This window comes from Cetorhinus maximus, chromosome 9 (genome assembly GCF_964194155.1).
Source record: "Cetorhinus maximus chromosome 9, sCetMax3.hap1.1, whole genome shotgun sequence".
In the NCBI taxonomy this organism is placed as follows: Eukaryota; Metazoa; Chordata; class Chondrichthyes; order Lamniformes; family Cetorhinidae; genus Cetorhinus; species Cetorhinus maximus.
Window position 1 is genome coordinate 128,591,357 of NC_135887.1, and position 12,628 is coordinate 128,603,984.

The 12,628-nt window shown below is 41.9% G+C and overlaps 1 protein-coding gene across 1 annotated transcript in view; it reads left to right on the forward strand.

The window, feature by feature from the left end:
* LOC144685011 (transmembrane 7 superfamily member 3-like) overlaps window positions 1-3,651 on the forward strand; it is a 34,618-nt gene extending 30,967 nt beyond the window's left edge. Inside the window, exons 11-12 of the mRNA XM_078549528.1 lie at window positions 246-408; window positions 808-3,651. Of these exons, the coding sequence (XP_078405654.1) occupies window positions 246-408; window positions 808-980 (336 nt within the window). The 3' untranslated portion in view covers window positions 981-3,651. The remainder of the gene's footprint in view (window positions 1-245; window positions 409-807) is intronic.
* Window positions 3,652-12,628: the final 8,977 nt, after the last annotated feature.

Below are 12,628 nucleotides of genomic sequence, written 5' to 3' on the forward strand. Positions count from 1 at the left end.
CTGATTGGTTGGAGTTACAATGGGTCTGAAATGTGCAATCACCAACCCAGCACATAGTAAAGATTTTTTTTTCCCTTGTCTGAAACCTAGAAGCAGTTTCTGCCACTCCAATTCGTACATAGCCAGTGTGTGCATATGGTAATCAGTGATCTCAGAAACATTAATGGGAAGCAAGGCTCTATTTTGCAGAACAAGTATTAAATATATTGCTTTTAATGGTGTGTATGTATTTTTTTTTTTAACAGTTGAACATCATCACATGTGCACTGGTAGGCTCTTATGCTGCAATTATTGCAGTTGGAGTATATGTCTACACCAGTCTGACTTACATAATTCTAAATGTCATCAAAAGAGCAATACACTCAGATTTTGCAAAGGTGGAGAGCGATGCTCCTTTCCAACGTAGAGGTAGGTACTTTGATGGAGTAAAATCTTCCTCTTGGGATTGAAGAATAAATGAGCATGGTTCTGTTTGGGTAGCTATGATTACAAATATATTGCTTCTTTTAAACTGGGATTAGTAAATTAGATCACTGTTTAATTGGTTGAAGTCTGCTTACTTTCATAAATGAATAATTGGTGGTAGTATTCTCTGATATTTTAAATATCTCTGTTAATTGTTGCAATGTAACTTTGCTAAGAAGGATTTGCTGCAGCGGTTATATGAATCGTAATAGGACAATGTATTTATATTAACTAATTGCATAAGCAAGCACACTTAATTGGCTTGTAACTTTTTTGTCCATATTATGAACCTTACCAATGGTTGTTAAATTGATGGTAATGTTTTACTACTTTCTTCTCCAGATTTCATTCTGACATCTATATGGGCAGTGTTGTTTATTAGTGGTGTAACATTGCAGTTTATTTTGGAAAGAAATAGATTACCTTTTCCACCCTGTCCATATGACAACTGGAGGAGGAGGAGAAACACAGCGATTGGAGAACGGACACCTCTGTTACGGCCACCTGAGATATGACTATATTGGCAGCATTTTGCTTTTGTATGCACATTTCCTCTTTGTTTCTATTGTTTATCCCACATTGACGATGCAGAGTTCTACACTAGCCATTCTTCAAAATGGCAAATTACATTGCCCCTGGGTCTTTCACGTTTTCAGTTGGGACATCTTCTTGAATCTGTTTGAGCGAGCCTGTGGAAATGACCAATTTTAGAACTTATTTGGATTGAATATTCTCCTGTCACTTTCCAAAAATTGTCAATGGATCCAAATGGCATTTGACTTAATAACATTTATATGTCCATTTGCTCAGGCTGATCTCCTGTCTGATCTGGCCCATGTGAAATATACAGCCAAGGATCATGTGTGACATTCAGTGGTGTAAAACTGACACCTGAATGACAAGCTATATGATATCTGATCATCAAAGTTGCAAGTGTTCCCTTACAAATGAGGAAGAAAAATCCTGTCAGTTCTTTGTGCTGCGTATGAAAATGGCCATTCTGATATTTCAACAGCTCTGAAGTCAAATTGTATTTGTTGAATTTATAGCTTTGAGAAGAGTTTCCTCATCTATGGAGGATAAAAAGGAGAAAAATGTTGAATAAAATGAGAATCAGTGTTTCATAGCTGTGTTTTAATGGTTCAGCATTTAAAATAAAGGAAAAGGGATAGTCATTCTTCAATTATTTTTACTAACAGCACTGTGTCAGGCAAATTATTATAAATGTGTGTGTACTTTGCTAACACCTATTTTTCATGTTATCTTAATGTAACTTAATTGTACTGACTAGAAAAACAATCTTTTGCAGTTTACAACTGAATTGTACAGTTTCATACCATTTTGAGCATCTGTTATATAATTGTAAAATAACTGTTTTCATTGGATTTAATTATTTTGGTTGTTCAAAGTTCTAACCAACTGCAAAAAGTCATAGTTAAAGACAAATATCTTTTAATGGCTTGTCTTGCACATCAGTATTTACTACGTCACTTTCAGTTCTGGATTCGCAGATAACTTAGCAATTATATCTGTGTGGTAGCTGAGTGGTTATAGGTTCAACCTCTGCCTGGTGCTGAGTTAATGGATCACTATTAGAGTGATAGCCAAGGAATAGATTGGTTCAGTGCCTCTGGATGATGGCCAAGCTCATGCTTTCTATGTTCCTTGCTATTCAGCACTCTGGAAATTAAGAGACCTTTTACCTAATTGATCAAACTGATCTTGCATACGACCCTTTATAGTAGGCAGGCACCAATCTTTTCACCCAATTCAGTCTTGGTTGCAGAAATGAAAGGCCAAGGTTTAATCCACCATATAGCCCAGTTCCGCATTTTGTTTTTAATATATCTTGATGTAAGGAATTATTTCTGTGATGTTTTGAGAAGACCAGATTTTTTTATGCAGGTCCGGAATGGGGTTGAGGAAGGAAGAAGTGTGGGAGAGGAGGCAGAATCAAGCCATAGCATCAATTGCATTGTCTAAGATTTTCTTTCCCTCATATCTCAAAAAAAAACCTATTTGGCTGCCTAATAATTGGGGTGAGACTTTCTATCAACATTGATACCAGATCTGGATGTTGGGTTCTTTTTGTTTGCATGGGACGCAGTGAATGCTCTTCTGCTCTACCTTTTAAAAATAATTTTTTTCTGAACCTTTTGTTAGAAGTAATTTGTGCCATTTAACAAAAACTGGTAAAGAACTGAAGTAATAAACTCTGCAGACATTCTTCAAAGAATATGGAGAAGTAGGCCATTCTTCCCCTCAATCATGTTCTACCATTCAAATTATTGTTGCTGATCTGTACCTTGACACCATGGACCCACCTTTGCTCTGTATCACTTAGTCGACTTCCCTAACAGATACCTCTAGATTTTCAGGTTTGTAAGTACTTTTTATAATATGTTATATTGACTGAATTAGCATAATGGATTGATTCCATCTTGAGCTTTTTGAATGTTGATTTAAAACTAAAAATTGAAGTGATTTATCTTAACTCTGCCATGGAGGTGTGGCCTCACCACCCATTCCTCATGGTCACTGTCTCATTGTAGCTGTCTCTCTGGACCGCATGATGTGCATGCACCCATCTGTCAGACAGTCTAATTCCATCGAACAATGGATTTATACTTCAAAATTAGAACTCTGGAAATGAAACCAAAAATTGTTGGAGTTGCAGTTTGGCCTCTTAAGGACAAATTAATGCTTTGGGTGATCTACATCTGCAAAGTCAGGCCAGCTTTTCTTTTTGCTGGTTCTGTCTGTCTGGAAAGTTTCTGGAAATGGGTGTGCTTTTAATTGGAAACCAAACTGGTGTAAAATTGTTAAAAATGGATATTATGTGAGAGAACTATAAACAGGATAAAGCAGAATTTGATACAGATGGTATTGCACAATTTAATTTTTAATGACTTTTGTACATTTCAAGGGATCTTTATGAATACAACCTTCTTTGGCTACATTTTGACTGTACAGATGAAACTAATGTAAAACTTCAAAAATGGTAACTAAACAGATGAATACATTCATGAATGTTCAAGTCTGTTTTTACACTTTCTATTTTGCCAAAAAACTAATATTTTTCTTTTCTGTACGGAAATGTATTTAAGCTAAGGTACGAAAAGTATTTTGACTTGTAAATCACATGCACTTTTAATTATTCAAATTAAAGTTTCTATTCATACTAAATTCTAGTGTTTTAATCAATAATTCTTCCATTTCAGAACTGGCTAACAAATTTATGCATGTTAGCATTGCTGTCATATGGGGCCAGAACGTGTTGGAAAAAAGGTGTGATCATTGCACATTGGTTGTTTTGCACTTTAAAAACAGCAGGCTTAGGAGATGAAGGGATAGGTTACGAGTTGTGAATCTCCAGAACTTGCTAGTTGATTTGTGCCACTCCACCAGTTTCTTTGCTCCAACAGCCCTTAGCTATCTCATTGGTTTTAAGACCTTTCAGGATTTGCACTAATTGCCCATTAAATTTAGTACAAAGTTAACTCTAGTAGTTATGAGGGTACGTTTAAGGACTAATCAACCTCTGTGGCCCAGGAAGTGAACAATTTAAACAGTGGAGTCTCAATGCTTCAGATAGTCAACTGTTGGAGATTTTTTCAAAAAGTATCATTTTCTTTCTTCTGTCTTTTCTCTATCAGTCATCTTCTCTGTCTCTCGTTACTTGATTTGATTCTAATTCGTTCACTTTAATTTACCTTCTTAGCCATTCCTCTGTTTATTTCTCAATCTTTCTTTCCTCCTTTAATAAATGGGACTTAAGAGTCCTGCCACAATGTTACCAACTTGCACTTCCAGCAAATTAGCTAAAAAAAAACAAGTATTTGCCACCTGAAGGTTGCAGGAAGAACTAATAGCATATGCTGTGCCACACCCAAATTCAGCAAGTTCTGGCTATTATATCAAACCTGAGAAGAATTCAGATTTTGAATGATGTGTAATGCTGTTACAGAAACGTGCAAAGGGGCAGGAAAAGACGAGCTGGTCCATCAAATGTGTCCTATCTAGTAATGGTGCACTCTATAGGTGGAACATTGTGCTGTCAAAAGCTGTCTCAGGCTAGCAAGTGAGAATTCCCATCATTTTTTTTTTCAGGAAGACCTGCTGCATCTTGTTCCACTTGGACACTTGACAGGCCAGTGGCAAGGCTTCCCCCTGCAACTGTGCCCCCAACCCAAGAGCTACTGTCCAATCAGAGGCAGGCAGTTGTATTTAATAGTAGCACCACCAGGGAGGCAGTGGTTGCTGCAGGTAATGCACACCCACCCAAGGCCGAGGACTGTCGCTGGATCCCAGGCCAGAGGTGTATGGTGGGAGGGGTGTCAGTAGTAAGGATGTGGTGGGGGGGGGGGGGGGGGGGTGTGTTGGCTATTGGAAGGCCTTTGTCCTTTCCATGCCTGGGTGTCTCGTTCAGACAACGAGGGTCATTGAGTGAGGATTCCCCCTGGGAGCCTGCAAACTTGTGTTTCCTGCATGACGAAATTCACCCCCACCCTCCCACCCCCCAAATGCCCACTGACTGCTGGGTCAATATCAATGGTGGTGGTGGAATGAGGCCTTTAAGTGGGCATTAATTAAGGACCCCAGTTGACACAGACTTGATCAGGGTGGAGGTGGTGGGGTCCCCAACCACTAACTCTCCTGCCTGATTGAATGCCCCTCTGCCACCAAACTCAACACTGAGGTGAGCACAAGATTCCATCCGACACCTACTACGAATCTCATATTCTCCTCCCTTCATTCACCTCAAGCAGTTCAGCAATTTCTGCAGAGAAGAAGAGTATCCAAACCAATTTACAAAAACAACTCCAACTAATTTTCCCTCTGACCCCTGTAACCAACCAGAAAATGCTCCAGGAGCTCAATTTGAATTGTATAGCTATCTCTTCTTAACCCACCTAAAGCTTTACTTCACTGAAGTAGATGACTCTACAAAGGGAAATAGTTCATAGCATCTAACCTAATACTACGCTTTAATAATTTCTAATGATTTCTTCCCTGTCTATCAAAAAACCTATCCATGTGGACAGAATCTAATCCTGGGTGTGTTCAGGGGAAAAGTTACAATCCCTCAGATGCAGGACAAATCTGTTGCTGAACTAATTTGTGCCTTTCTTTATTAGAACTTTTAACATAAGTTTGATGTATGGACAAGGATATGCACTTAAGGTGGGCCTCACTGATTATTTAAATGCACTGGAATATTTTCAATACATGTTTAAAGTTAGAACTTTGTGCTAAGGTAATTTTCTTTCTTTTATTGTTATTCAATTAGGTAATTCTTTTTAACCAATGAGCAATGTACCCAAAATGAATTTCCATATGGATAATAAAGTGAAATTAAATTTTCATTATTTCAAAGAATTCAACCATATTTTCTTGCAACCTATGATTTCCAAAGTTTTTTTTAGTTTTACAAAAATCTAAACTTGCTAACTGTATTATGCTGCACCTGTCCATGTTATGACATATGCTAGACACTGGCTCTATTTCACCTGCATAGGGCCACCCACCGCATATTTTTCATCTGAAGTCCTTGCGTCTGAACCTGTCTTCGTCATCCACAAGCTTGAAAGTCACTCCTCAAATACCCTTGACATTTAGTTTTATTATTTATGTGGGTGCCGCTGGCAAGGCCAGTATTTATTGCCCATCCCTAATTGCCCTTGAACTGAGTGGCTTGCCAAACCATTTATAGAGGGCAGTTAAGAGTCAACTGCACTTCTGTGGGTCTGGACTTGCATGCAGGCCAGACCAGATAAGGATGGCAAATTTCCTTCCCTAAAGAGGCATTAATGAAACAGGTGGGTTTTTACAACAATCGATGATAGTTGTCATGGCCGCTATTACTGACACTAGCTTTATATTCCAGATTTATGAATTGAATTTAAAGTCCACCAGCTGACTTGGTAGGTTTTGAATCTGTGACCCCAGAGCCTCCGGATTATTAGTACCATTACACCACCATCTTCCCTCTGGAGCTCTGAAGTCACATGTAGGTCAGATTGGGTAAGGACAGCAGGTTTCCTTCCCTAAAGGACATTAGTGAACCAAATGGGTTTTTTCTAAAAATTGATGGTCACCATTGCTGACACTACCTTCAATTCCAGATTTTGTGAAATGGATTTTAATTCCGCCAGCTGCCATGGTGGGATTTAAACCCCATATTTCCCCAGAGCATTAGCCTGAACCTCAGGATTACTAGTTCAGTGAAACAACCACTACATGACTGTCTCCCCATCTAAATTAGTAACATTGCCTGTGAAATTCTGCTGCTATCCGAAAACATGTCCACTAATCTCTCTTCCATCAACTTCAAGACCTTCATCTAAATGCACGATTTACTTTTTAATTGTAACATACAATTTAAAGGAACTTTGCTGCATTTATTTTAAAAGTAGCAGTTTTGCTCAATACCTAGTGTTTTTTTTTAACCTTCATCCTTAAACCGGTCCAATTCCATTTGTGTCATGATCTGCATTACACGATGCTATTGCTTCTGCTTCAGGCACAGCTATTGGAAAGGATGAATTAATGGTATGAAACTTGGGTTCTGTGTAGCCATAATGTATTTCAGTTTCTTAAAGTCAGGGAACAAAGTTTTTCTTATTTTGGCGAAATAACAGTTACAGACCACAAATGAGGTGATTCTTGCTAGATGCATGCCATGAAGCTGAAGTAATTTTAAATGAATGCTATCCACTGGGGATAGGTTGCTCCACGGGTCTAGGCCAGTTATAGCTGTTTCTTTGGCTATAGTTTCTTTCAAACACAGACCAGACAGTATGCAATTTGCGCAACAACAGATAAAATAGACTGAGTGCAATCAAACGAGGCCCTTAAGGAAATAAAGGGATAGTATGTCTGAGGGATACAGAGATGGAGAGAAATACAATTAGCATGGTTTGCGGATTTAATTTTGGTGAGTAGGAGAGTGATTTTTTTTAAAAATTGCATTATTGCATCACCTTTCCACCCATCACAAGTTTAAAATCTAGTATAGAGTAAGGAAATAATCTTATTGCTAGCTGTAAATATCACTCATGAAGCATGTGACTAGTCACAACCCAGCTCTAGTCGGTGCCCATAACACAAGCTCCTAGTAATAGGAAATAGGAGCTGGGCTAGGCAATGTAACCTGCCCCATCATTCAGCAAGATAATGGCTGAACTTCCACATCAACTGCACTTTCCTGCCCTATCCCCATATCCCTTGATTCCCCATCATGGTGTCAAAAAAAATCTACTGATCTCCATATGCACGATATTGTAGCTGTAAATTGGCAACCTGTCAAAAAAATCCATAAGAATTCTAGAAAATAGAAATGGTTCAACAGGGTGATCTACTATGGTTATGATATAGTCATGTAGAGCGGACTAGAGAGCCCTTAAACTAGCTATGCTCTATTTAAGTCAGTGTTTTATTCTGATGTGTATAAGATTCTCAGGGGACTTGATAGGGTAGATGCCGGAAGGTTGATTCCCCTTATGGGAGAGTCTAGGACCAAAGGGCATAATTTCAGAGTAAGGGGGCGCCCATTTAAAACTGAGATGAGGAAGAATTCCTTCTCTGAGGGTAGTCAATCTGTGGAATTCTTTACCACAGAGAGCTGTAGAGGCTGGGTTGTTAAGTATGTTCAAGGCTGAGATAGACAGATTTTTAAGCAGTAAGGGAATCGAGGGTTATGGGGAAAAGGCAGGAAAGTGGAGTTGAGGGTTATCAGATCAGCCATGACTTCATTGAATGGCAGAGCAGACTCAGTGGGCCGAATGGCCTGCTTCTGCTCCTACGTCTTATGGTCACCAAGTTTGGTTCCATTCTGCAGTTTAGCATTGTTCATCTTGCTCTTGTTCAAACTAACTACACTTGATATGCAAAATATGCATTACGCAAAATTAGATTTGAAAATTTGGAATTTCATGACTTTGAAGTACAATGATTATTATGATTAACTAGCAAAGTAGGAATAAGCTGGCAAAGTGAGTTTATTTTTTTTAAAAAAGCTTTTTTTTTCATTGTAAAGTTTATATTTTAGAAAATTCTAACTAAATCGACCAAAGAGCGAGACTTCCTGATCCAAAACTGAATAAGCACTAACTCTGGCAATACAGTATCATAAATTTGCAATCAGTACTCAGAAAATGTGCCAAAAAAAAGAGCTTTGTTTCAGTCTCCCACATAAAACAGAAAAAATCTTGTACTTGTGTGTAGGGAAAAAGAAAAAAATCTTTAGTTTTATGAGCAATACTTGAATTGAATTTTGAATGCCCAGAAACCATTAGTAAAATATATGCTTTGATGTCATTATAGTAAATGTGAATTAATTTGTTCAGCATTACAGAACGAGTTGAATAATCTTTAAACAAGTGGAAATGATGCGTGGATTTTACAATAGATGAAATGTTTAATGATGTAATTTCAGACCTATCTGCAATTTTTCCCATCACTACTTGTTTGAGAGAATGCTGGTGTTTTCATCCCAACCAAAGCAGTGGTCAATGTCACATGACATGCTGTACAACAGCAAGTGTGATGTGTGATTGACCATCTCCCATTGTCCTTGACCTTTCTAATGCGTTTGATGCCTTCAAATGTTCTTTCCTTCCCCAAATTTCTCTCAACAGTCTGCTTCCATGACACTTCCCTCTTCTGGTTCCTCTCAAACCAATCATAAGGAATAAACTGAAATGGTTATTTAAATTTGCCTGCACAATAATCTGTTGTGCAGAGCTTTGATTATTTTATTTGTTTTTTTTTGTAAAAATATACTTTATTCATAAAATATCTTCAATCACATTCAAAACCATTTCAAAAACAACATTACAAGGGTACAATCCAGGTTAAACTTTTACAAAATGTATCACCAGGTGCATCAGTACAAACAATATTACAGTCATTTACAGCCTTTCATTTTGATCTGTACAGCCCGAGGGGCTCTAAACAGTTCCCAGTCTCTCGGTGCGCTGTGGTAGAAAGGTCTTAGACAGCGACCCTTCCCCATTGCGCCTTTGCGGCAGCTGATTAACTGATAAGAACAGATTTTTTTTTTTTTTTTGTAAAAATATACTTTATTCATAAAATATCTTCGATCACATTCCAAACCATTTCAAACACAACATTACAAGGGTACAATCCAGGTTAAACTTTTACAAAATGTATCACCAGGTGCATCAGTACAAACAGTATTACAATCATTTACAGCCTTTCATTTTGATCTGTACCGCCCGAGGGGCTCTAAACAGTTCCCAGTCTCTCGGTGCGCTGTGGTAGAAAGGTCTTAGACAGCGACCCTTCCCCATTGCGCCTTTGCGGCAGCTGCCCCAAGCTTTAGGGCGTCCCTCAGCACGTAGTCCTGGACTTTGGATTGTGCCAGTCCGCAACAATCGGTCGGGGACAACTCTTTGTGCTGGAAGACCAACAAGTTTCGGGCAGACCAAAGCGCGTCTTTCACCGAGTTGATGATCCTCCAGCTGCAGTTGATGTTTGTCTCGGTGTGTGTCCCTGGGAACAGCCCGTAGAGCACAGAGTCCTGTGTCACAGAACTGCTCGGGATGAACCTCGACAGCAACCACTGCATCTCTCTCCAGACTTTCTTTGCAAAGGCACAATCCACAAGGAGGTGAACAACGGTCTCTTCCCCACCACAGCCACCTCGAGGGCAACGTGCAGAGGGGTTGAGCCTCCTGGCGTGTAGGAAGGATCTGACGGGGAGGGCCTTTCTCACTACCAGCCAAGCTACGTCTTGGTGCTTGTTGGAAAGTTCTGGCGATGAGGCATTCTGCCAAATGACTTTGACAGTCTGCTCGGGGAACCATCCCACAGGGTCCACCCTCTCCTTTTCCCTCAGGGCCTCTAGGACGTTACGTGCTGACCACTGCCTGATGGACTTGTGGTCAAAGGTGTTTTTCTGCATAAATTTTTCCACCAGGGACAGGTGGTACGGCACGGTCCAACTACTTGGAGCGTTCCGCGGCAGCGTGGCCAGACCCATCCTTCGCAACACCGGGGACAGGTAGAACCTCAGCACGTAGTGACACTTGGTGTTTGCGTACTGAGGGTCTACGCACCGCTTGATGCAGCCACACACAAAGGTGGCCATCAGTATGAGGGCGATGTTGGGCACGTTTTTTCCCCCTTTATCTAGAGGCTTGTACATCGCGTCCCTGCGGACACGATCCATTTTCGACCTCCAGATAAAGCGGAAGATGGCTCGAGTGATCGCCATCGCGCAGGAGTCTGGAATGGGCCAGACCTGCGCCACGTACAGCAACAGCGAGAGTACCTCACACCTGATGACCAGGTTCTTACCCGCAATGGAGAGGGAGCGTCGCTCCCACATGCCCAGTTTCCTTTTCACCATAGCCACTCGCTCCTTCCAGTTTCTAACGCATGCCCCGGTCCCTCCGAACCATATCCCCAGCACCTTCAGGCCGTCAGCCCTGACAGTGAAGGGGACAAAGGATCGGTCAGCCCAGTTCCCAAAGAACATGGCCTCGCTCTTCCCACGATTTACCTTGGCTCCCGAGGCCAGTTCGAACTGGTCGCAGATGTGCATCAGTCTGCGCACCGACAGCGGATCCGAGCAGAAGACGGCGACGTTGTCCATGTACAGGGAGGCTTTTACCTGAGTGCCTCCACTGCCTGGGATCGTCACTCCTCTTATGCCCGGATCCTTCCTGATGGACTCGGCAAAGGGTTCTATGCAACACACGAAAAGGACAGGCGAGAGAGGACAGCCCTGCCTGACTCCAGATTTAATCGGAAAGCTATCTGTTTCCCACCCATTGATTGAGACTGCGCTACTGATGTTAGTGTAGAGCAGTTGGATCCAATTTCGAATTCCCTCCCCAAAGCCCATTTTGGAGAGCACATCCCCCATGTAGGTGTGCGATATTCTGTCAAAGGCCTTCTCCTGATCCAAGCTGATGAGGCAGGTATCCACACCCCTGTCCTGTACATAGGCAATCGTATCCCTGAGCAGCGCCAGGCTGTCAGAGATCTTCCTGCCTGGCACAGAGCAGGTCTGGTCAGGGTGAATCACCAATTCCAGAGCGGATTTGACCCGGTTGGCGATGACCTTGGACAGAATCTTATAGTCCACATTCAACAGTGAAATGGGTCGCCAATTTCTAATTTCCTCCCTTTCCCCCTTGTGCTTGTAGATGAGGGTGATGATGCCTTTCCTCATGGATTCTGACATACTACCGGCCAGGAGCATACTCTCGTACACTCCTAGCAGGTCTGGGCCGATCAAGTCCCACAGAGCCGAATACAACTCCGCCGGCAAGCCGTCGCTTCCGGGGGTTTTACTCTTCTCGAAGGACTCGAGGGCCTTAGTCAGTTCATCAGGAGTTAGCGGTTTGTCCAGGCTCTCCCGCGTACTGTCGTCTAAGACCTCCGTGATAGAGGACAGGAAGGACTGGGAGGCCGTGCTGTCCGTGGGCTTCACGTCATACAATCCGGCATAAAAGGATTTGCTGATCCTCAGAATGTCGGACCGTGATGAGTTTACTGAGCCGTCTTCTTCCTTCAGGCTGCTGATCACAGAGCGCTCTCTGTGTACCTTTTGGAAGAAGAAACGTGAGCACGTCTCATCCTGCTCCACGGAGCGGACTCTGGAACGGAAGATGATCTTGGAGGCCTCCGAGGCAAAGTGCGAGGCTTGCTGGCCCTTCACCTCTTGGAGCTCCTCCTTGACATCGACCCCCATCGACTGCAGCCGGAGCAGATTCTGCATCTTTTTCTGGAGTCGGGACATTTCCCTCTGTTCCTTTCTAGCTTTCTGGGTGCCTTTGAGGATGAAAAACCTCTTGATGCTTCCCTTGATCGCTTCCCACCAGTGTGTCAGGGACTCAAAGAGGGGTTTCACGGTTCTCCAACCTTTGTAATCCCTCTTGAGCTCCTCAATGTTCTCTGGGGTCAGCAGTTGCACATTTAGCTTCCATGCCCCCCTGCCCACCCTCAGGTCCTTCTCCAAGTGGCAGTCCGCCAGTAGGAGGCAGTGGTCAGAGAAGAACACCGGCTTGACCTCGGTGGATCTGACTGTGAATGCACGGGACACAAACAGGAAGTCTATCCTGGAACGAATGGACCCGTCTGGCCGCGACCAGGTGTATCTACGCTGCGCTCCGTCTGCAGGGTTGCTGAA